At 35.9% G+C, this 26,602-nt stretch overlaps 2 protein-coding genes across 2 annotated transcripts in view; one reads left to right on the top strand and one right to left on the bottom strand.

Moving 5' to 3' along the window:
- The window catches only part of LOC113235477 (probable phospholipid-transporting ATPase VD), a 112,684-nt gene extending 102,797 nt beyond the window's left edge, over window positions 1-9,887 (top strand). Inside the window, exons 10-16 of the mRNA XM_026471173.1 lie at window positions 599-689; window positions 1,922-2,073; window positions 2,530-2,653; window positions 3,639-3,901; window positions 5,484-5,671; window positions 6,877-7,014; window positions 8,771-9,887. Coding sequence (XP_026326958.1) covers window positions 599-689; window positions 1,922-2,073; window positions 2,530-2,653; window positions 3,639-3,901; window positions 5,484-5,671; window positions 6,877-7,014; window positions 8,771-8,828 — 1,014 coding nt within the window. The 3' untranslated portion in view covers window positions 8,829-9,887. The remainder of the gene's footprint in view (window positions 1-598; window positions 690-1,921; window positions 2,074-2,529; window positions 2,654-3,638; window positions 3,902-5,483; window positions 5,672-6,876; window positions 7,015-8,770) is intronic.
- Window positions 9,888-13,635: 3,748 nt separating this feature from the next.
- LOC113235478 (7-methylguanosine phosphate-specific 5'-nucleotidase) lies at window positions 13,636-26,049 on the bottom strand. The gene is made up of 7 exons (XM_026471174.1): window positions 25,760-26,049; window positions 25,212-25,412; window positions 23,864-24,023; window positions 20,399-20,461; window positions 18,780-18,909; window positions 18,207-18,369; window positions 13,636-14,847 (listed from the first exon to the last, which is right to left on the bottom strand). The coding sequence occupies exons 2-7, from the start codon at window positions 25,408-25,410 to the stop codon at window positions 14,675-14,677; spliced, it is 888 nt and encodes a 295-aa protein (XP_026326959.1). The 5' UTR covers window positions 25,411-25,412; window positions 25,760-26,049; the 3' UTR covers window positions 13,636-14,674.
- Window positions 26,050-26,602: the final 553 nt, after the last annotated feature.

The following is a 26,602-nucleotide window of genomic DNA, read 5'->3' as shown; positions in this document are numbered from 1 at the left end:
CACATTTTGAAGCATGTGACCCTCTTATCTATTTTTTATTATTATTGACAATTATAATAATAACGCACACACTCATAGCTCCGCTCTAGGGAAACCCTGTATCGCGGATGTTATAAAAACACACATAGACAAACACATATTAGACTCAAACTCACGAGAGAATCGAACCATGGACCTCTTCGTAGAAGACTAGCACAATGACTTTCCGCCACTGATGCCGTTGCTATTTTTATTATATTTTATTCTTTTTTTTAATTGTATAATTAAATTTATAATAATATGACATGATAAATTAATAGGAACATTCATTTATAAGTCAATGGGAACATTACATACATTAATGTTTGTTAACACAACATGCTAGACTTTAAGACTATAAATATGTAAACTGTATTTACCGTGCATTCTTACAAATAAATATATTTCTATCTTAAGCCGTATGCATTAGACGCAAAATTTCACACTCGCACAAAATGTCATTTCGTTATCGCAAAATGTCCAAATTGCAAAAGTTAAGATGGATAACTAAAACATTGAAGCCCGACAATTTAACAAGGAGTGTTGGAGCATTTCACTAATATATTGTTCTCTATTTCAGGCCGTCAAAGAAGAGCTTAGAGTAACGACATTGGCGATGGGGGATGGTGCCAACGATGTGTCCATGATCCAAACTGCGGACGTTGGCGTAGGTGAGTTGTATGCTTTTCTAAGGTCGGGTACGGGCAGGTGCTTCGTGCTCTGCTGAAACCTCGCTTTTTATCTTAGTTTCGAAACAAAAACAAAAAACGCTTATACGGCAGCCATTATCGACAATTGAGTACTCTGACTTACACGAGAAGTGCCTCCGCGCTGTTTATTATTTGTGTTAGAGCGTGTATGGAACTGTTTCCAGTTAGACCTTTGTAAAATGTATACGTTAAAAAAAATAAAAGTTTACTTTGTTTCAATGTTAAGTGTAAAAAAAAATCCATTCTAGATGAAAGGTAAACAAACCAGTTTGGTTAAAATTCTTAAGCAATGACTTAATAAATTGAATAAATAACACTGAACAGTCTATGGTTACACAGTGCTGTACGAAAAAAAACATGTGATCATTAACAAAAACTATAACAAACAATAAGTAAATGTAAAATTTCAGTCACTATCGAATAAATATCTAAGTATAAAGATTTCAAATAGGTCTTAAAGTCACAGCGCGTATGTATGTATATATATCATAACTTAACTTATTATTATTTTGATGTAGTTTCCTTGCAACAATGTAACTATTATTAACCAAGAAGAAGAATTGACAGTCTTTAACTGATCTTAATTTTTCAAGAATTATTTTTCACATCCATTAAACTTTTTTTATGAACTCCACCCAACTAGTTATCTTCACGACGGTCAAGGTGCAAAGTTCACTACAACCCGTACAGGGGGGCTACTCTCGATCTCCGTCCGACGTCCGTCCGAAACAATTACTGTCAAATAAGTAATATTCGACAAAATTAAAAGACAAGTATCCAGTATGAAGCTTCATTCGCATCACGCGTTTTTTCATTTGGTCAAGTATTACTTATTTGGCAGTAATTGTTTCGGACGGATGTCGGACGGAGATCGCGTGTAGACCCCAGATTACAATTTTCTAATTCTGTGGATCAAAATATCATCACTCAGTATCGAATCACATATTGTTTTCTGTTAGTAATCAGCAGCGAAATCGTAAAAAGAACTGTTATTTCAAATGATTCAATTAAACAAATCAATCATTCAATTAATTAATTGATTTATAGTTGGCAGTACATCACTAAACTGCCTATGGTCGAGTCAATGACCTGTTTGTTTACTTTTCATGTAAAACGGTCTAATAGTTACGTCCACTGTCTGTTGTTATTAGTCATAACATCTCTAATAGTAGTGTATAAAATTTTGCCAACAGGGTTATCAGGGCAAGAAGGCAGACAAGCCGTGATGGCTTCGGACTTCGCACTGTCGCGGTTCAAATACATCGAACGGTTACTACTTGTGCACGGCCATTGGTCTTACGACAGGCTGGCCAGGATGATCCTTTACTTCTTCCTTAAAAATGCCGTAAGTGTTAAGCCATAGATAAGACGCATCCACAACATTACGGTTATTGTTAACTTTTTCTTTTTGTCATGTATGTAATACTGAGAAAGTCTGAAGTGGAATGGCCTTAGACAGTTTGCATGATTGTTCCACAAACAATGGAGTTGAGAAAAATGATGAACTGTGCTTAGGATCAACTATGGCTAATTAAAAAAGAACGTAAAAAGTTGGAAAACATATTGAAAAGTCATCAGGTATAAAAATTATAACTATTCGATATATTATGTATAACTGTCATAATTGTAAAATAAACTTGCAGTAGGACATTTTAGACGGTTTTCAAAGGTTTATTTTAATTCTTTATGAACACAGCTCACTTGTTTTCGATAGAAACTTTGACAGTTTATATAACCGTATGACCCTTCGTACATACAAAAGAAAACGTTACTACAATAGAGTTTTTTAATTAATTTGCAGACGTTTGTTTTCCTCGTTTTCTGGTACCAGCTGTACTGCGGCTTCGCGACGACCGTAATGTTCGACCAGATGCACTGGATGCTCTATAATCTCATGTTCACCGCGTTTCCGCCACTTGTCATTGGTAAGTTTTCGGATGTTCTTTCCTTAAATTTTTTCATTCAAATAACATAAAAAATCAATATATTTTATTATATAAAAATTACATTAAATTAATAGATTCAGACGTTACGGAAACCCTTATTAACAAAAACGCAAGTAAATTACTTTGCTATTCTACAAACTCAGTGAAGGTTAAATCCTGCATAGTAGTTGCGCTTGTGTGAAGTTTTTTTTGTCATAATTGTCATTTCAAAATTAATTAACACATTAACTAACACAAGCACAACAACAGTCAATCACAAACACCACCACCAAAAATTTTGCCGTCACGTGTTTGGCCACTCTACGAGGCACCCTTATGGAGTTGTCGGTTGTTCGACACTGGGCCTAAGAAACGCGAATCGCGGAATAACAAAGCATAGTCTGACTTTTTTGAAGACGAAGTAAAATGACATTTGTAGGGTTGCCAGTTTTCATAAAATTTTAGATAGTTATGTAGTTGTCGATAGTTTTGACGATAGATTGTGAAAGAAGATAAAATTTTGCCAAAAATGATTGAATTGCGAATGTTACGACGTTCTAATAATTACTAATTGCGTTATTGCCTTCTTTATTATTATTTTGACAATCGGTCTATTAGTATCGATTTCAATTTTTATTCATATACTTTTAACAAGAATAGCCGGATTTACTCATGACTGATATGAGTAAACTAAGTAAATAGTTTTCATTTGATATGTTACCTGTTTTGATCTCTTAGAAAAATAACTTAGTGTTACATTTCCTTACATCTTTTAGATAAAGAAGCGAAAAATTGCGCTTCCGTGGATTTACAATGTATGTTCAGCTTTAATACATGACAATTTGTTGTGTTTTTTTCTTATTTCTTCCTCCTATTTTTAGGTATTCGGTCGAATAACAAAAACGAGGCCGAATACCGAATATTCGTTGCAACTTTAATTAATTTCACCCAATAAAATGTTGATAGATTAATATATTCTTTCCAGGCGTATACGACCGTTGCGCGCCCGCTGCTCTGCTGACGGAGCGGCCGGGCCTGTACAGTGCCTCACGGCGCGGCCTCACGTACCAGAACTATTCATACTGGGCCGTATTAGCCGAATCGTTATACATCAGCGTAGTGATCTACTTCGTGAACGCGTGCACATTTTGGGACACCGACATTGACATGTATGCTTTCGGCATTTATAACATGACGTGCTGCCTCATTATTATGCTGTTGTTCGTTGCTGTCGAGACTAGAAGTTGGGTAAGTCATATCATCCGTTTAATGTATTTATTCGTTGTAAACGATTTATTTATTTATTTTTACTAAAAATTATTTTTTAAATCGCATGAATGACAAGAATTTTTTTAATCCCTCGCCATCTTCAATTTCTTCTTTATTGTAAATTTACGAGTATAGGTGGCAGAGTCTGTCTTAATGCCAACGTTGTAAAGTCCAAATTACTTATCAGCCTTCATATTGTGATAATATAATTTTCATAAAATCTGAATAATGGCATCATCCAATGTTAATAAATGTTTCATGCAGCGCTTCTCTCGTTTCCTTGTAAGTGGTTGTAAGCGTGGATTTATTCGATTGAATTGTGTGCTTTGAACACAGCACCGTTTCTTTATGTTGTGACTAACACGTTACTGTAATTGATGAATGAGTTTGATTGCACCTTGTGGAATTGTTTTTTGTACTGGAAATTGCATGTAAATTGTTTACATTTTTTTTTACTTTCATGTCATCTTAATGTCTGGCAATTCATTGTTTTGTCACATTTTATAGTGTGCAAAATTTTGAAATAAAATATTTCCTACATTTATACAGCCTTTAAGAATGATTTCTAAGTCGCTCTTACCGCCTGCGCAAGTGATTGCGTAGACTCGTGTAATTACATAATATCGATTTATTGTTTTGGCTCGTTTGTCGGTTGTGTTCGGAAGTGATATAAATATATCGTTAAAAAAGTAAGTATTATATATATATATATACATATAGATATATATATGTATATATATATATATATATAATACTCACGCTCACGTTGGCGATAAGATTCCTAATAGTGTATATTGTCTATCCAGTTAACATTTGGCATACTATGTTAAAGCTACTGAAAGCCAACAACCTAAATTGTTGATACGTAATGGCTAATTTGAACTTTATTAAGTAATACCACAGATTATTTAATAGTGTGACGCAGTAATTAACGCTTTAACTTGATTTTAACTGAATTTTAAGTAATCTAGTGTTTTCTCGTGTTCTAATGAAACTATAAATACACTTATATTCGTTTCACAAACGAAGGACAATATGTTGAAATTGCAATACAGAACTTTAAAAGGCTTTCAAACTATATATTTCTATTTTTTCGGGTCTAAATCGCGTATATTCATGTTGTGAAACAAACCAACTGAGTCAGTCGTGACCATGGTACCCGTAAACTAGTTTCATTTCCTATGTGTAACAATTGCTAAAACCTAACAACTCGTTATGTATTTCTAACTACATTGTTGTAAAGCCACTTCGTTGGGGATAGTGCAAAGGCGCGTATGTAGCGTTGGTAAAAGGTATTTTATCTTCACGAGATCAAATTTTACAGGAGAGATTTGCTAAAGTTCAATTTACAAAAGCCACGCCTACCGGGGATTGCGCGAGGTGCGGCAGGGTCGCGAAAAATAGGTTTAATTCTAATCTACTTATCCACTCAATCGATTATTACTTAACAGCTGTTAAGGGATTCTTTACACACATAAGTTAAAGCGTAGTTAATTTCTGCGTCACTTAATAGGTTTAAACTAGCCATAATAAAAAGTAAAATTGACAAAATGCTCGGCAGACGGTAATCCACATGATCGCTTTGGCGGGGTCCCTAATGGCGTACTTTACGATGACGATACTGTGGCAGTCGCTGTGCATCCACTGCTGGAACCTGCCATCCACCTACTACGTCATCTTTCATGTCGCGGCTAACCCTTTCTACTGGCTCATCGTAACGCTAACCGCCGTCACTGCCCTTGTGCCCAGGTAAATAAAACCATAATTGCTTTTGAAAATGTTTTAAACAAAGAAAAATTATAAATAAACGCGACTAAGTGACAAATTAATTTTTTGAAATAACATAAAAAACCATAACGCAGTTTTTCAATATTAAAATTGTTTAATGATATTTCAGCTATGCATCGTTAGGGTAAATTCCGATAAGTCGAACATGTTAACTAATTTTAACTGTTTTTAAAAGAGGATTTTGTGCTCTATCTTTTGCTATTTAAAACGCATATTTGACCATTTCTCACTTAGGTGATAATGGACAGCAGAAAAATAAGCCAAATAAGGTTTGCAGTATTTCATATAGACAATTCATGTAATAATTCCTATTGTTAGTAATTTGTCACTTAATAAGTTATAATTTTAGTTTTAATCTACATCAGTACTTTTGCGTTATCTGATCCTGATAAAAAGGGCTCCAACTGAAAACCAACGTTACAGCAGTCGAGCTGTGACATATACTATGCTGAATTGGATCCGTTTCAAGTCCTAATAGGCTGAATAATCGTTTTTTTTTCTGTCAAAGTATGGAGTAGGGGGTAATTTGAAGCTGTACTAGACAAATAATAATAACGCACACACTCAACATAGCCCCGCACTAGGAAAACCCTGTGTCGCGGGTGCCATGGACACACACATAGACAACCACAAATTACACCTAAACTCACAAGAGAAATAAATGTAGGCCATACAAATATTTCGTGTCCGTCAGGAAAAAAAAAAAAGGATGGCTGGATCAAACGAGATATACAAATCAAACTGTGCTCATTGTTTACTACCTATTTTCGACTATTTAGTAGTTAGTTATTGGCATATTTGATACCTTTGCGCTAGCGGAAATATTAAAGAAATAAAGTGGCCAGCCACTCTGATGTCAGGTTGGGTGGACCACTTTATATTATATAATTTGCTTTTTTCATATAACTATTTACTACCTAATTTCTACCTAAACATAATTTTTTTTCACTATTTTAGGAAGCTTCTTTAAAAAATTATTAAAAAAAAACGCCTTTGCAAAAGGTATCTTCTAAAAAGACAGTTTATCTGACCTGACGGACACATATTTCTCCCGGCCCGGGAATCGAACCTGGGACCTCTGCGTGGCAGTCCGGCATGGTAACAGTTCCGCCATGGAGGCAGTTAATGTATTATATATGTTACGTAAACGTGTATAATGTGTCTAGGATGGCTATGCACGCAATCCGCAACTCGATACGGCCGTCTGCGCTGAGGCGCGCCGTAATGACGCGCCGTCGTTCGCCGCGCCGCCTGCCGTATGCCGCACACTACCACACCACCACCTCCTCTGCGCACGTCTATCGGTACGTGAACAAGCACGATATGTCGCAGACGATATCACAATCCGCCGTTCTATAAAACGCCTAGCCTACCGTTACACTGAGTCTGTTCCTGAGGTAGCTGCGCGGGAGGAGTATCAGTTTACGTAACAGGTATGTCGCACTGCACACGAAATAATTTCAACAAGATTTTTCTGACGATTTAAAATAACAAGGTGATTGAAAAAAATGGCAATTCGATGCGTTACTTTCTCAAAGTCGTATCATAAGAAGAGTGATTATTCAGGAGATAGCAAAACTTTCTATTTATCTTAAATTTCTTATCAAGGGTGTTAATTTAGATGCATTACTTTAAGAAAACGTAAAAGCCAGTATATGAATATGAAGGAAATGTGATGTGAAATCAGACTGCAAAATTTGTAATATACAATCCTTTTTTTACTTTTCAGTAACTTTGTGCTTCAAGATACGAGTTTGAGAAAGTAAGGCGACAAAATGGCTTGACTATTCATTTCAATTATCAATAAAAAGTTTTTTCGAATTATCGTTTCACATAACAACAATTGACTAATTCGGTAGGCACTTTTTTCAATCAACTTGCTATTGAATATCGTCAGAAAAGTCTTGTTGAAATTATCCCGTATGCACGACATAACTATTACGTAAACTGTCACTCTTCCCGCACCGCGAAGCTACCTCAGGAACAGACTCAGTTAAGCGGTAGCCCTGTAAATGGCATCACGGCAGAATTCAATAGGAACACTGTAACTATAATTCCATAAGTCTATTTAGAAATGATTTGAAAAATATGTTTTCCTTATTCGTTAAATCAAATGGCAATCACAAAAGTAAGCTACTAACATTATTGGAAAATAACTATAAAAACGGGACTTCGAACATAGAAGACCAGAGTCCCCCAAACTAGGTCATTACTACTATTAAATTTAATTCTAATGGTTGTTTGTTCATTACAAATTCTAGTCGTACATTTGGTATTATAAAGCCACTATGATAGTTCATCAAAAGTACTTTTATCACATGGAAATCATAAAAATAATATGAACGACATAAAACAAATTATGTAGTATGTATATTTGAAATTTTATAAATTTCATATTTAAACATAAAAAGTTAGTAGAATTTTTAAACAACACCCTTGAAAGGTTAACATTTTGCTGATGTGGCCTTGTTACGCGTAGGGTGCGAAGTATTACTTAAAATATATGTAATAAAATAATACTTAAATAAACTCTTTATCATAATTATTAATACAAAGATCGAACACTCAGAAAAAATTCCTTCGATCCATCGAAGTAATTTCACAAAAAAGAATTGAATATCAATTCAATAAACACATCTCTCGCCAGGACTGGTAGCTGTAAAGGTACTAACTGGGTGATAAATCTTTCATATATTTCTCATAGATGGCGCTACGACTAAAAAGTCGTTGAAAAACCAAATACAAAGACACGACTCAAGCACATAGAAAAATTCGTGAGGTCCGTTGGTTCGTTCCGTGGCTTTGTTGGTATAGCGTCTGGCACGGTATGCAAGAAGACGTCGGTTCGAATCCGACCGGATCGAAGGATTTTTTCTGAGTGTTCGATCTTTGTATTAATAATTATAACAAACTAGTGGAGTAATTTCACAAAAAAGAATTGAATATCAATTCAATAAAAATTTAATTAAACTCTTTATCGTTCTTCATTTCATCATTCTGCCAGTAAATTTGCCCACGATTAAAATGTTCAAATATCGTGATAATATTTTTTTCTCACAGATCGACTGACGAAGACGGACTTGCGAAGCAAACTTCCGACGTAACAGCGATAACGTGACAGTGACAACGTGTCGCGGTTCTCTTCTCATTGGTGCTTGCATAGTGGCCGATGGGACGTAGCCTCGAGTTCATATCTTCATGAAACTCTTAACAATTAACGTCATGTTATACATGCCTGTATTCTTCGAAAATAGAGAATATATGTTATAACGAAGGACTTATGAAAATCGGTTATTTAGAAGCCGAACAAAATGTGATTTCGAATATCAGTTGAATATTATATCAAATATATGAAGACTAGAAGTAATAGTACGTTAGAACCGTGTAGTATTGTGTTTATATCTATAAATGATAACTGAAATAAAACTAAGTTTCCACGGCTACGTCCCAATGAATCGGTCACAGGCCGATTACCTCGAACCATTTAATTTAAACTTAGGCTGTGATCTGTCATTAGAACTGTATTATAGTGTAGTAATAATGTGCTTTTGTACGGAAAAGCGGGACCAAGCGTCAAGCGCAAGTTGAAGGAGGCGTCAGCGCGTGCTGGGCTGGCCGAATCAATTCTGTATTATAATTTCATGTATTAAGAATCGGGACTGTTAAAGAGATAAGAACTAAACTGAATAATATAACAGTATGTCGCGTGTTTTATTAATGCTAAGTCTGGTTTCAAAACCACACGGGTAATAATCGTCTAAGGGCGCCTTTATATTAGACGCTTATAAAAGCGGTACAGTGGTGCTCTTGTGGCGCAGCTGCAGCGCAGACTAGATATTAAATGAAAACTATTCGCTTATACAAGCGTCTAATTTGAAGGTGGCCTAGTAAGTTATACAACGGCAAACGTGGGCTTATAAGATTTCTCCACAGACGTCGTTCTTTTATACGCATGAAGCAATAAAAGTCAGTATTCGATTACAGTAAGTTTTGACAGCTCCATACATAAAAAAGAACGCGTCGTTTGCGCAGCGTTTTAGCGTGATTATAATTTACATACATAGTTGTACCTATAGTATATTTATTTATCTGAAATCAGCCTTAATATTATTTTACAAAGTAGCGATGTTCTTTTTCAATTAGTATGTATAGAAAAGGATAGTAGAATCTTAAAATCGTCAAGTTATTAGTGAAACGCGCAAAGAAATCAACGATAAAATCAATAAAATGTAAAAAAGAATTTATCATTGGAAAACATGTACTTATTATTTGGGCATTTATATACCATTTTAAGTGAAGTTGTACCTTTGATGATGCTCTAAATTAATTTTAAAATAACAAAAAAGTCCAGATGAAACCTTACACGTTTACAGTACGTACAGAATCTAATTTCTTGTCTAAATGGATGAGTTAACACTTGACAACCATGTTATATACCAAAATATAAAATTTCATTAAAGTGCGGTGAACAATCTGGATGCGATTAAGTAACAAACGACTGCATTAACAATATTAGTAAGGGAATAAAATATGTATTATGTTATCTTGACTTTGTTGTTGATCTGAACTCATAGTTACCATACTTTATTTTCTTGCAAATCATAATCTTTAGTCTTTCGAAGCCCACACAAGGAGCGTACTGATAGATCTGCCAATTCTGAAAAAACTATAATAATGGTGTGTTATTTTAAATCAGTTTTGTGCATCTATTGTATAAATATGCTTTCGAACTTGACCGAGCACTATGTCTATGTACTTATCTAATCTGCTTTTGAATGCAAATTGTTTAATAACTAGAGGACGCTAAAATCGGGTATTTTATATTAAGATTGACGTAATTGGAACACTTCAAATAAATTTCAATTCTTTTTAAATTTGACGCTTATAGAAGCACTGCAGTGGCGCCACTGTGGCACTGCGGCCGCGGCACCACTAATTGTCTACAATATTAAGAAGCTCAGTTGCGGCGCCACTGTCGTGACACGCGTGTGAACTGAAAACTACTTAGACGCTGCTATAAGCGTCTAATTTGAAACCTCCCTTTCATTCTCTTACGATTTATCTGCGATAACATTTAATTTTAAAAATCTGCAAAATCCTATTTCTAACGTCTTGAAGTGTTCTATTATTTTACGCCAGTAAATGAGGCAAAAATGTGTTCCATTTTAGAGATAAACTTGCCATTTAGTACTTCAAACCGGGTAGAGTTGGCCCTTGTTATAAATTAAAGTGTTCATATATGACTGTTGAATGATACGCCAATGCGTCTAACTTTAATTGCTAGGCTGTTTGAAAGTATCCTTGATTAACAGATTTGGCTGGCAATTAACTGTTTGCTGTCTGTCTCAAGCCCTGTACTCTCTTTCCGAAACAATTACTGTCAAATAAATAATACTCGACCAAATTCAAAGAAGCATAATGCGAATGAAGCTCATACTTGATACTTGTCTTTTAATTTCGTCGTAAAGTAATATTTGATTGTAATTGTTTCGGACGGAGAACGAGAGTAGACCCCCTAGTTCGAATTGTATTCATATCTGCTCCAGTGCAAGTTAAATCTTAACAAAAGTTCAACACACGCAACAAACTTTTCCAGTCTATAACGTTAAACTAGACGCGTTGATGTTAAAAATAAAAAAATATTTATGATGAAATTATGAAACACCGTTCGGTGAAGAGTCATATTTTTCTAGGTGAATAGTTGTGATGTTGGTTGGCTTCCCCGTAGAGTGTATTCTATATATCTAGCGACAATCGCTGCCTTGCCCGAGACTGTCTCACTATTGGGACGTACCTTTTAATATTTCGCAAGAAATACACCCGTCAATTGCTTGCAAACTTACATAATACTGGTTTGAAATAATCTTAATACTCTTATAATATTTGTGTCTGTTTTTCTGTTTCTTAACTGTTTCAACAGTTTATCTTAAGTGTTCGTGCTATGGAAACACAGTAGAGAACTTTACTTTTAATCACCTTTTTCTGTCCAGAAATTAAAAGGACCTTTGCCCTTATCCTATCACAAAATTTCACCCAAATCTGTTACGACACAATTGAGTAATAAATTCATCTATTATGTCACATTTATAATGTTATTCTCCGATCATTCACGAACTAGTGCTCACTACCTAATATCCGTGGCAATTTTTATTATTTAAATATTTGAATACTCAAGTATAATTATCGAGTAAATATTAAATAATATTTCACGATACAATACTCGAATATTAATTAATATTGCACGATAAAAAAGTGTAATACTTAAATAATAAAAATTGCCAGGAAAATTTGGTAGTGTGTTCACTACTAAATTACTTACTAGTCCGAGAATGACCATCTTATGGTCAAGTAGCGTATACTACTAATTAAACCATTTCCTTAAAATACATACACAAATACACAAGCAACATTCCATTAAATCGTTCTTTTGTGATGTACCGATCCAGTTCTTATTGTCAAATAACACAGGACCAATACTATAATGTGTTCTTAGACCCTTTATAGAACTTTATAATATACCTGAAAACAAGTGCCTTTTTACTACTTGCTACACGAGTGTATTTCACGCACCCTCGCTCTATTAGAACGATTCCTAACAAGATTTGTCTATTTTAATATTGTTTCTAGTTGTGTACATAAAAACAAATTATATATTTCTACATGAACGATGTTTGTTATATGTACAGTAGGATATTTTTATATAAAACAATCTTTGTGTAAATAACTTGTATGTTCTAAGACTGTTGTTTATTTTAGAGCTTTTAATTTGTTCACATCGTTTAAACTAATAGGGTATCGTGATGAAAGATGTATTTTCCAGTCATTTTTACGGAGATATCTGCCTCGAATACGTCGTTTGAAGGTACTTCTTGCCATAATGTAAATCATTGAATTTAGTTTATAACAAATATGTGTTAGTACAAGTTTATGCATAAGCTGACTCTAAATTCTACAAGTATATTTCTTTCTTTAATTATCGTACTAACGTCACGAAAAAGTTATGAAATCATCGAATATTCGATAAGTCTTTAAAGATAACTCTGTGACCCTTTAGCTATAGTTTATTTTTATCACCATTCTGTTAAAAGGCAATTAGGGTAAATTAATTATTACTAGTCTTTGTTCAACGAAAGTTAGAATTTGCAGAGCATTTTTATATCGTTATATACTTATGCTTATTGTCTTCAACGATCTTCCATAGAGATGTTATGAGTTTTGCTTTGGTTATGGATGGTAAAAGGCGCGTATCTGCAGTAAACCAACTTTTACAGGGGAGGGAATTAACGTTATTACTTTGTTATTTCAATGGCTACGACTTTCATTTTTGCACAGTAAGCATTAATTTATATTGTCTACGGACTCATAATAGATTCCCATAAATCACGCAAGGTGGTTGCCGCGACATTTACGCGGATTTGATTTTTCGAAATGGAAACTCCTAATCCAATGCTAGTTACGCGTAATTGCACTATCTTAGACGAATATAGTTTTCGTATTTAAAAAAAACAAGAGACGCATTACAAGTTTGCGTTCATAAACAAACAAGTAGAATATAGCATGATTGTAATCAGTCACACAAACAAGTCCGACTAAAATCGAATCTATCAGCACCGAACTATTCTTTGATTACATTTTGTTTTTTATAGAAGTTTTGTGGCCTGTTACGGTAACGAGTGAAGTTTTAATTGAATCATTGCAATGACGAGTTGTTAATTAAGTTGTTAGTAGAAAAAATGCCTTTTCCTAGTTCCACGTACATTTCCATGTTGTGATAGTGTTCGCAATAAACAAAATTGTCGTCTACTCGGTGCCCGCGCTGCAAACTCATTAATGACTAGAAAATACATACAAATATGTGTTGTTTTATAATAATAACAAGATATTTAATTTCTTTATCACTTTGTTTTATTTCTCCTTATTATTCCAAAATAAACATTACTATGCGCTTTGTGCGACTTACAGCTGCAACTGCCAGCATCGTTTCTCGAACTTTCGCCAAGTGCCTCAAACGGGTGTCGAGTTTTTGAAATTTGACTAGCCAGAAAAAAGTGATAGTCGGTTCTAGTCGCAAAAAAATCTAGATTTAGTCGTTACGCCGTTTTGAAGTTAAGGTGTTTTACTGTCCACGCTAGAATAAGCTTACTCCGACGGCCTATATACCCTAAAAAGAGGGATTCCATAATTTTTATTTACTTGTTCGTAATAAAAATAAATTATAAACCTGTAAATGAATGTTTTAGTTTTATATAGTTATGTTTACGTTTGAATATATTTTCAGTTATGCAAACCCTTGCAAAATTAAACGGATGAAAACGTAACGTATGACTCGTATGTACATACATTGACGGCACTGGGCGAAGTTTTCGAAATGTATGAACTCACAGTAGCGTTCAAGGCACGTAGCAAGGCAGTAGGTGTAAGTCAGGTGAACGAATTATGTGCGTTGCCGGCAGTGAATGCGTTAAAATAACGTACTTAGCACATCATCTCTCAAGAGTTCTTGTCTTCGTTACAAACAGATTAGCATTAGTAGAAGACGTAAAACAGTTTATGAATGTTCCCTATAAAAATTTACTAATACCATAATATATCTCTCAGACGGAAAAGAATCACTAATATTTAACATAATATAATAATAAATAATATAATAGTTTTAGAACAAATAACATTTAAAAGAAAAATAATCCAACAGTGTCATGTTAAAACGATAAAATAGCCATTATGACGTTTACCCGTTTGTTTACATAACGTAAACATAAGGGTGTAATCATACTTGTTGCATTTCAACTGCAAAATACCCGTTGGAATGCAGTTGGCGCAATTGTATCACAATTGGCAACTGCTAGTGCAACCAGTGTGCTGCAGTCCGCGATGCATTAAATGACGCTTACATTTTGTACAAAAATAAAAACAGTGTAAAGTACACTGACAGGTGCAATACAATTAAATCACGACTAATAAAAATCACAGCACTAATTTCAATATGGCATTAACTACATCCACTGAAGGTTCACGTACTAGTACTATATCAAAAGTGTTGAGGTAGTTGTTTAGGTTTCCCTCGACGTTGTCTCCTAGGAATCCCACCTTAATAACTACATCGCAGTGTTCCATGCCCTCGGCCATGCCCGCGTCACCTACAACATTAAATGAATGCTAGTTAACAAACATTCGACAATTTACCGATATTATAAAATGTTAGATGTCATTACAATAAAATACTTCAGCAACAAAGCTTGGACTTCAGTAAATAGTACTTTAACCCGTTCATGGACAGTATCGTTTGCCGTAAAATTATACATCACAATATGATAGATAATACACCCCGCGTTTTTTTTTTGTGTAAGTTTTGATTATAGTGACCCTCCCTACCGACCCGAAGCTTAAACTCGTATTCGACCCGAAGCCATGTTTATACAAATCTAGAAAACTTGGACCGACTTCAAGTGTCGCTTGTGCGCTAAGTCCTATTCCAATCCGAGAAAATACGAACGAATACAAATATCGCTTGTGTAACTAGAGATAAAATGGTCCCTGTGACATTTCGGACCGTCATTTCTCGGATTCAGAACTGGTACGAATCGGACGTAGTGCGCAAGCGCTCTTAAGAGTATACGAGAAGGGCACTATACCCTGGGCAGGCACAGGGACCTTTTTAGTCAGGTCCTGACCCCAAATCGGCCTGTTCGCACAGGCTTCATCCGGTTCTCAAAAGGCTGAAGAACTGCCCCGCTGCTGCTATTTTCCAGATAAATATCGGAACTGTAGTGAAATACCGGCACGCTAACTTCCCGTTGCGCATTGCACAACTAACGGTTGTCACCGCTGAGCCGTGAGCTCTAAAGTCCACTTTGGTATCCACGTCCTGATTTTGATTCAAATCGGAAACTATATATCTAAATAGTGTCAAAATCAGATGGGTTTCTGAGCGAGAAGATGAACCTGATTCCTACTATGTCTTTCTAATTTGTGAGTTAAATCAACTCTAGTTCCGATTAGAAATGTCAAAAGTTTCCGATCGGCCAGTAGTGAATCGCAATTATGCGCCTCGACTCGGAAGAGACGCAGTTTCCAATCGGGAGAGGCAATCAAAATCAAACTGCAAATCTCCGCTCCGATTTGACGCGTCTCTCCAGTACCAAAGAAACCTGCGCGCCTGGAAGGACCGGAAGAATGTAGCTCATCTTCTACCCGCTCTACGGGCTATTACAGGAAATGCCGGTCGCAGTTTCCTGCGACAATGTCCAGACAAAGCTTTCAACTTAAAGGGCAACTCACGCGCTCCATGCGTCTTCTGTCCTTAAGCCGTCGTCTAGGCCGCTACTAAGACGCGCTAGCGCGCGGGTTGAAAACTTTAAATCTTCCCCTTCTACAGGTGCTTCTGGTATAGGGCAAGGTAGCAGTCTCGGCCCTCTCTTTTTTTTACTGCTTGTAAATGACCTTCCTACATCTGTAAAATCTTCTGTCTGCCTTATGTTTGCTGACGATGTCAAACTCGCTTTGCCGGTGAAGTGCACCGCGGTCTTTGATCAACTACAAGCTGATATTAAGAGCATTTTCGCTTGGAGCCGGGACAACAGCTTGGAGATGAATGTTGGAAAGTGTTCAGTGATGTCTTATTCCCGGAGAGATCCAATCCTCAATGAGCTCCTCAATGAAAACCTCGGGGGCACGACCTTGAACCGTGTGAAGTCTGTTCGTGATTTGTGAGTAAGATTCGATTCTGAACTCAAATTTAACGATCATATTATCGATATATGTAATAGTGCTTGGAAAAGTCTTGGCTTCATCAAGCGGCAATCTAAGTTTTTTGACCATCAACAGGCAATTTGTCCTTTCTATAATGCCTTGGTTCGAAGTAAATTGGAAGCTACGTGCGCAGTGTGGAATCCCCACAATAAACTCTATATAGCAATGTTAGAACGAATCCAGAAATAATTTTTGAGGTATTTGTATAGTAAAGTTTATGGGTACTATCCTTATGTACCCTACACCCTTTATTTTGGGCATGGTATCGTACAGATCGCTTGAGATCAAGCGAAAACTGGCGCTACTAAAATATATTTTTAACCTAATAAGAGGATGTATAATTAACCCTCCTCTATTGGCTCAAATTCCTTTTTCTATCCCGCTAATCTCTCGCTACGTCTTTCGTCAGCGCAAATACCCTTTATTCAACTTTCATTTAACCCGCACAGTGACACTAAGACGGACACCATTCTTCGAAGCATTGGCCGTAATTGAATCGTTAAGCAAAACAAGTGATACTGACGTGTTCAGCAACACTGAATCAAAATTTCTAACATCCGCTGGTTACTACTATTTGGAGGCGTCACCGCCCAAAGCTCTGTGGTCCAAATTCCGCATCTTATCTTTGGCAGGTGATCGACTCAACCTTTTTTGTGACTATGACTTACATGTTTAGTTATAAGTACTGTGAGTGTAAGTTGTACAAACTAAATAAATAAATTTGTAAACCGATAAAAAAAAATCCTCGGCGAGTCCATACCCACGTCCGAGTCCACCAGAGATGCCCGTGAAACCGTATCACTGGCGGAGGGCGTGGCCCGGATACCCAACGTACCCTGGTCTTACCGGAGAGCCCGTAGTCTGCCCGGAACTCCATATCTCTCAGGTCAGTAGACAGGGACATACGATAGTACAGGCTACCCCGTTTCGCCAAACGGATCTCAGAAAACCAGCTACGGGTTTTACAGATCAATTTCCAAATGCTAAAGCATTACACACAAATGTAGTTCCCGCCTACTGCTTCTCCATGGAGAAATATCGCCAACGTACTGACAAATTCAATTATTTACATTGTTCAATCAATATATAAACACTACGGCATAAAGAAAAATAGTGACATTTTGTGTGCGGTACTATTCAAGTACTGGCCATGAACGAGTTAATGTATACAGGGCGTTTTTTTTTATAATAGCAAGTGACGGGACGAACGCGTCGTGTGCCTGATGGTAAGCTATACATACGCCTGTCGATAACAGTTGCAGTGCTACTCAGAGCTTTAAATCGGATAGACCTGAGGGGCACTGCCACTGCACCCGTCAGGCTATGAGACACGGTGGAAAAGTGCTTTAAATATTATAGATAGACATAATTTATTTATCATCATAGTAAGGCGGAATGTGTTCGAGGATGGACAAATGGACCATATTACGAGGAAATATGAACTTTTAGTTTCACTTTAAATAACAACAAGCAATCTTGACCGGCGATCTCTAATGTTCATTATCTTAATCCAATGCTTGCAATGCAAAATAAACTATTAATACATTGTTTTAAGAGTGCTTTATCAATTTGAGCATGGTTTCGTACTTAAATTTAGTACTTAAAATACTATGATGATAAAAAATGTGCTTCACGGAGACATAATTTTATTTTTAAAAGTAAATAATAATAGTGAATTAAATGGCTTTTAAAAGTTGCTTGCCTATTTTTGGAACCGAACCAAAAATGAAAAAAAAAATAACGTTACCTAAATTATCGCCCATAAGGATCACGTTGTTTCTGTCTTTGACCATTTCGTAGTATTCCGTGTGTTTTATTACAGTCTCGTTTTTGTTGTAACAATGTATTACCTCGCCCTTTATGCCCGTGATCTTGTCATGGCTGTCTGTATCCAGAAAATTGGAGACCACCTTTTAGACAAAGCAAAATATAGTTTTTTTTTAAACAAAGAACCAACGTATTCAACACGATTTTCAACACACACGTATACATATGCACATACACTCGACCACACAAATACACACAAATAAATAAAGCCAATAAGCAGGATTGATAATAATAATAATAATAACGCACACACTCGTAACCCCGCACTAGGGAAACCGTATATCGCAGGTGCAATTGTACAGACATAAATAATTACAAATTACACCCAAACTCAAGAGAGAAATAAATGTTGGCTATACAAAAATGTGTCCCGGCCCAGGAGTTGAACCCAGGATCTCTGCGTGGCAGAAATTGCCGTAATCATATTGAGAAGATTAAAAAGAGCAAATCGTAGTGAAATTACAAACTAATATAACGCTGCTAAAAGGTATACCTTGACATGTGGCAGAAGGAAGTTGGCAGCCTTCATAGCAGCGAGCACAGACTCCCCTAGTCCCGCCGAGAACACCAAGACAGGCACTTGCTGTGTCTCACTCCAAGTTATCATGTCCTTCACTCCTTTCCTTGTAGCAAAAAAGATAACAGAAAGAAATAAATTTCTCATAAAATAAATCAAGTATAAAAATGAGTTCATTCCACCATCGCTAAGTACGTCAAGAGCACGTACGTAAAGTTTAATAAAGCTTGTGCTTTTGATTGTAATTAAATATCAACTGCATGACTTTCTCTACAAATTACCTGTTGAATAATAATAGAGTTTGAGCCGACACTTCAGATTTAAATTGAACCCTATGCCACTTGCGATAAGAAGAGTCCAAAGTATCAAGCTTGTTGCCGGGGCGTCTATCCCGTGCGCAGCTACGAGGGCCTATTATTCTATCGACACTGCGACTGACATATCCGGTACTAGTCCGGACAACTAGTAGAGTATAAGCAAGATATTCTCCGCCCTCTCCGGCTACTTAGGAATTTTGAAAATTAGAGAGACGCATCGGAGCGTCGGGAGGTGAGCAACAGCTCTGGCTCTAAAACGGAAAGGTAGTTGAATTTAGATTCAACGGAGTAGCGGTGGCAACTATTAGTTGTGTAGTGCATAATGGGAGGCAAGTAGAGCGAGCACACACATTTTGATACGTTTTTAACCGACTTTAAAAAAAGGTGGAGGTTCTCAATTCGACTGTATGTTCGGCTGGATGAATGACTTTTGAAGTCGGTTTTTTTGGACTTCGTACTGAGATTATATAGTATTCATTCCTTTCAAATTTGCATTCCTTTTGACTTGTTTTTGATACTCATTTGTCATACGTCCCTAATATTCCGAGGGATACTTTAATTATTTTGCCCTTCGCCTTCTTCTTAAAACTGCTAAGGCAAGCGTCTCGCCAACATAGCCTTTTGAGCACCAGATAAAATCTGTGTTGGACCACTGATAAGGTCCCTGTGCGGGTTTGCTTGCACACTACCTAATAGTGCTCTTCCCGTATAACCCAGAATTGATAGGGAGGGGCGCTATAATCAATACTATATAATAAGACTGTATGACTTTCTCTACAAATTGCCGGTTTAATAATAATAAATAGTAATTCTGAATAAAAATCGATCTGCATAAGTTACATATATCATGTAAAATAATATGCTACATAACATGCTAGATCTTTTTAGGGTCACACCGTCCGATTTCCGAGTACATGATCCGCGTTAAAAACTGAGACAATGACAATAGGACTAGCGTAGCAGAATAAGAACAAGTACGGTAACTCCGCACAACCGTAGCAGCGCGACTGGTGCGTGTGCGCGCCTTATACGGACGCACACATTTGGATAGCCTAGCTCTACCGTTGCACAACACTGCTTGTCTGTACATGTCGCGAGACGGTACCGCACACACACAAACCGCTCTGTTATTTGATACGGAGTTGCCCTACTTGTTTTATTCTACTATGCTATCAGTACATTGTACCGATTAGAACGTGTTGTAATTACTAATAAGTAATAACATTGTCGTCACATTACAGTTGTTTTTATGATCAATGCACGGACAAATATACTCACCTAAAGCAATCGACCATAGTTTTGCCAACATCCGTCAATTCATTTCGAGGGAAAACGACGTCTCTAGAAGAAAAGAAAAATTCGTTTTTACTAGTATACAGGGAGTTGATTTAATTTATGATAGTATGTGCCTCCTTCAATATAAATTGTAATTATTTACTTATGATTAATCTTATTTATGAATATCTCTATTAATTGCGCTGAAAGCCTATCGCCGAAACAGCCTGGCAGCACAAAATCTTATGTGTGGACTTCCACAGCGAGTAAACGGTGCAAGCCATTACGCGTCTCTGCTATGCAAGGACAAAGGGACCACTCACGCCAAGGGCGTGGAACGGGTAAATTCAAGCTCCAGTGAGTAACTGTACGGATGCTGACAATATAATGTTTAGCCGGCCAAGAATTAGTATTTTAGAAGTTAAAATAACAAAAACTGTCGATTGTCACATTCTCTTTCCCACTTTGGTGAATAACGTACAGCCCAGAGCACATCAAGCTTGACATTGTGGAGCATTGAATTTAAATCTTAAGTCTCACGCTTGTCGTGCTCTTGTTCTTAATAATAATAATAACGCACACATTCATAGCCCCGTACTAAGGATAACCTGTATCGCGGGTGCCATGGACATCCACATAGACAACCACAAATTACACTCATGAGAGAAATAATTGTAGGCCATACAAATATTTCTCCCAGCCTGGGAAACGAACCCAGGACCTCTGCGTGGCGGTCCAGCATGGTAAACTTTCGGCCAAGGAGGCAGTAACAGATTGTACATTATATTTATTATTTTCTTCACCAAAACATATACAATCAATATTTTGGAAGTATTTCAGCATGATAGCACTCATAAACTATAAATATCTAAGGCTTTGTCTACTATAATTTTCGATTGCTAGCTAATAAAGACATTAGAACTGTAGTTACTTTGTGCCCGATTAAATATAAATTTTATTTATTATTTGTCTACATACTAATTTTCGATTGCTAGCTAGCTAATAAAGAAGAAGTTATTTATTATTAAACCTCTTTCTGCCACATCGACATAGCTCCGTTATTATTTCCTTGGTAACCGCGATATATAATGAAGCATCATCACCATTTCAGCTGAATGACGACTTAGGTCTCCCTTAAAAATCACCACAATGTCCGATCTTGCGCTGGAGTCAGATAGTTCTCGAGTGGTAACACGCGGTGTGGGTAAGACAACAAGGTACTAATGACCTGGAGAAGGTTGCTGGATGATCTGAGGGGCACTGCCACTGCACCCGTCACTCTGAGACAAAGTTGAAAAGTACCATGTGCCTGTAATTTTACCAGCACCTTTACCCTTCAAAAACTCATTCACTAGGAGTTCTACTGCTACTAAATAAGCAACGCAATACCGGTCGTTATGGTGAATGGAACATAGTTAGTTTTGTTAGCAAATAAGTTCACATTTTAATTTATTTGAGTTTGCGACATTCATACATTCTGAAGATAAAACAATAAACATGTTTGTGTCTGTAAACCAACATATTTCACTCTATAACCTACGTTCATCCTAACAACAGAATTCAGATTCAGGGGGTCTAAATAAGCAATACTTGACCAAAAGAAAAGACGTGATGCGAATGAAGCTTCATACTGGATACTTGTCTTTTAATTTTGTCGAATATTACTTATTTGATAGGAATTGTTTCGGACGGATGTCGGACGGAGATCGAGAGTAGCCCCCCAGATTCGTTTATTTCTCAAATATAATATTACAGTATAAATTGCACATGTCAAAGTAGAATAAATTATATTGAGATCGTCAAACAAAAATGATAATTATATCATAATCAAAAATACACAATAATTGATTAATAGATTCAGGCGTTAATTTGCGGAAGTCCATGTTAATAAAAACGGAAGTAAATTAATTTGCTACTCCGCAAACCCAGTGAAGGTTAAATCGTGCAAAATATCGCTTGTGTTGATTTTTTCATGCAGTTAATTTTATCAACCCACCCTCCACATAAAATTACTGACTGTAGTTGCGCTTGTACTATTTATTTTATTAATTTTATGCGGAAGGATATAATTACAACTTTTCACGTACAATCTTTCAATTAGATAAAAATATGTATTTTTCGCTCGAAACTTAGACACACATGGCATGGTCTAGAGTTTTCTTTGTCCAAAGTATGAATACTGAATGTCTGGAGTTCGAACCTCAGATCATCAAATTTTTTATATTTTGCTTTTATTTGTGTTAGTAGCCAGGATTTTTCTTCTTCTATCTAAATAAACCAACCATTAAGGTTTCATACCTTTTATCTAGTATCGGTATTGGTGATATTCCAATGACGTGTAGCAACCATAATTGCAATATTGTAATTGTTTCACCACAACAGTTATCAATAGATAGTCATTTAGGATAGATAAGAATAATACAGTACTAATTGTATAGAAGTGTGTAGACAGATATGTAAAAAGTAACAAATCTACGAAAAATACCGAATTTTGTTCGGAGGTAATACAAGCTGCATTAATTTTATCTTCAGTTATTATTCAATAATAAGGTACGCAAATATAATGATTATAATATAAAACCACAATAATCCGTGATATAGCATTTCAACTTTCGCACCGGCAATAACTTTACAAAATGTTTTTTCACTTCTCATGCTCTTAAAGTTCATATTAATGCTGGGTGTAGGCTGCATAAAATAGGATTTTATGCTCTAGTGCATAAAATAAAATCGTCGTTTAAGACCGAGGCCATGACGCCTGCGCCAACAGCCACACACACTAGAACTTTATAAACTAAAGTTTTAATTATTAATACAAAGGTAGAACCCTCAGTAAAAATTCCTTCGATCCGGCCGGAATCGAACCGACGTCTTCTAGCTTACCGTGCCAGACGCTATACCAACTAAGCCACGGAACGAACCAGCGGACCTCACGAATTTTTCTATGTGCTTGTTGACACGAGTCTTTGTATTTGGTTTTTCAACGACTTTTTAGTCGTAGAGCCATCTGAGACATCTATGAAAGATTTACCACCCAGCTAGTACCTTTACAGCTACCAGTCCTAGCGAGAGATGTCGCTATTTTAAGTTTTTATTGAATTGATATTCAATTATTTTTTGTGAAATTACTCCACTAGTTTGTTAAAATTATATCATAATACAAAGATCGAACACGCAGAAAAAATTCCTTCGATCCGGCCGGATTCGAACCGACGTCTTCTAGCTTACCGTGCTAGACGCTGTGCTACCTGTAGCTACCACAGCGCTTATACCTAGGCAAAAAAAGCCCAATAATATGTTGCTGTTTTTATATGTTTTTTATTTCTTATGTGATTGCTGAATGTTACTTCAATGCAATATACAAAAAGTTTAATTTTATCTAGAGCACATTGTTTTTTTTTTTTTCAAATAAAACAAAAAATAAATTTCAGGTCTCCTTCAAATATGTACTTAATTACTTATACTTACTTAAGCATATTATTAGAAGCAATGTACCATTCAATCATGTGCTGGGTTTTTTCTTTAATGGTCATATTGGGGTCATCCTCAATCGGCTTGTACTGAGCCCATAGGCGGACGTCTTCATCTTTATATTCCTGAGGTATTGATGGACATTCTCTAAACATACCTGAGTTTAAGAAATTTAGCAATCAATGAGTGCTTTTAATGTTTTTTAAATTATCAATATATACAGAGTTATTTTTAAAATACTAACAACCTTGCAGGTCTATATTACTAACATCATCATAAACAACAACTTTTGTTCCATGACTTTTTACAAAACATTATAATTTGAGCCGGCCACTAAGCGTGTGCCAGCTCCAATTTTAAAAGAATAGTATTAGTAAGATATGGCCATCATATCTCTATCTAATTTGTGGCAATCATCACCTGTGTCAGTTTTATTGTTACTTTTTTACAAAAAAAATATAGATCCTATTTGAGTATTTTTTTAGTTGGGTTCCCGCATTTAGATGCCCAAATTCTGGCAGTGTTTCCCTTTTTTATAACTATTATGTATGTAGATGCTTGGTCCCCCAAACTGTTTGCACTGTGGCTGCTGGATGTGGAGGTAGTGTCACTAATTGGACATTATGTCAACACATTCCAGGATTTGGAAAACTGTTAGCCAACTGTTCACCAAATAGTCAAAAGCAAATTGGAGAGGAACTGTAAAATTAAATATCAGTATTAGTACCCCCTTTTGCTATATGGATCTCAAATAACCAACTACAAGCATTACAGAGCGGTTTCCAAGTGCTTTCTGTGTATATAATTGCCACATCCTGCATCTCCATAGAGAAGTATCAACAAGTTACTGACAAAATTCAGTGATTTACAATAAACATACTATATTGAATCAATGTAAGCAGTACATATAGCACTAAATGCTGACATTTTCGTGTGCCTTACATTTAAATACTGTGCCTGAATTGATTAAATTCTGTAAGTTTACATAGCAAAGTCTAGATTTCAACTATAGGATCAGTGTTTTACTATACTCATTAGTAAAAAAAAAAAAACAATAAAATTTAACACTATGCAAAAAAATCATTAAATTCATTGTCTCCCTAAGAGAAAATGTAACTGAATGACTATTAAAATCGAACAGAAAACGGGAACTCCTTACAGAGTCCCCAGTATTAACCGCTGGGCCATTGAGATCATCAAAATGTTAGTAGGTAACTTTTTTATTTGTTAACATGTTTTTTTACTAATTTATATTTTTACTTGTTTTCTATAATGGTAAAAATTATATTCTCTTAGGCATTTTCTGTTACTTCATTATTAAAATGTTGTTTTACAGTTTGCTTACCAAAACTTGTGAGAACCATGCTGCCATCATCCATAGTGTGTCTTGTAAGAGTGTGGTCAAAGTCGGTCACAATCTGTAGCTTTTTATTACCATCATTAATTATCTTATTCACTTTCTGAATCAGCTCTTTTTCATTTTTTATGTGAACATTAGATTTCTTAAGTTCAGGAATTTCCCCAGAACTTTGTACAAGCTTCATTGCTGAAAAATTAACCTAAGATAACATTGTACAATTTAAAGCTCTATGGTGGATGTGCAGAGTGGTATTTCGATCCTTATTAAAATAGAAAGTAATACTGATGAAAAATTACACACGAAAACGTCTGTACTTTCGAACCTATACTACCTTTGTAAATTAATCATTGGTAAATTTTGTAACGTGCGAAGTGTACGATGCGAGCCTTATACTTTTGTGTCTTTAGAAAAGGCGTACCTAACACAACCAGCCAAATATTTGCGGTATATAATACAACATTATTTTCTGAATACACTCTGTACAAATTACAACAAAAATCAAAGAAAAATAAAAGGAGACATAGGCAACTTACCTTATTATAAACCACTGCAAAAACGGTATTATTGCTTTATTTTAGCCTTGTACTCTATGCCTAGCTATGACTTTATAAAAATGAAAAATCTAAAGAGAAATGATCTAATTAACAAAAATTTCATACACCCTTCGCATCTAATAGTCTGTGCGCCTTTCAAAGAACAAATTTTTCTGATTTGTGATGCAGAACATTGTAGTATCTATGGTGCAATTGGTGCAGAAGAAATAAGATTGCACTTCGGAATCAATAATAAGCGACCATGTTATATAGAGCCCATGGATATGGTCAATAATTCGCGACCGATTTTAACCAGCCCATATCGACGAAATCCACAAATTAGAAAGATATAGTAGGAACAGATAGGAAACAGGCCCTATAACGGAACGTTCGTAGAGGTAGTTCCGTGACCCGTGACAGCACGCTGGTGGCGCTAGTGCACCGGATAGTGACGCGCCTCAAACCTTTATGGATCGGTTACTATTAGTGATGTCCTGTATCGCACTTTTACGGTAAAAATTACGGTTTCATCGGTCCTAGTTACTTTTTCATAATGCTAATGTTTTGTGGTTTAAAATAAAATACTGTATTTTCAGTTATATCTGTTTATTAATAACGAAAGCTACTACCGTTTCGTAAAGGTGTTAACGCATGGGAGAAGAAACGGCGAAAGAAACTCCCAGCAACACATCTTTTGAATCTAACAATTAATTAATGATAACAAAACACAGTTATTAAACAAAAGGTCGCTCGGCAGATTAAAGCACATAAGTCAAAAACCAACATCATTCGTTTATAGTAATACATCTACCGACTAAACACAAAGTCTAATTAATTTTTACT

Source organism: Hyposmocoma kahamanoa, unplaced genomic scaffold, assembly GCF_003589595.1.
Source record: "Hyposmocoma kahamanoa isolate Upper Pololo Valley unplaced genomic scaffold, ASM358959v1 87, whole genome shotgun sequence".
Taxonomy (NCBI): domain Eukaryota; kingdom Metazoa; phylum Arthropoda; class Insecta; order Lepidoptera; family Cosmopterigidae; genus Hyposmocoma; species Hyposmocoma kahamanoa.
Note: the sequence above shows the minus strand (reverse complement) of the source record. Positions and strands in the feature narration are given on the sequence as shown.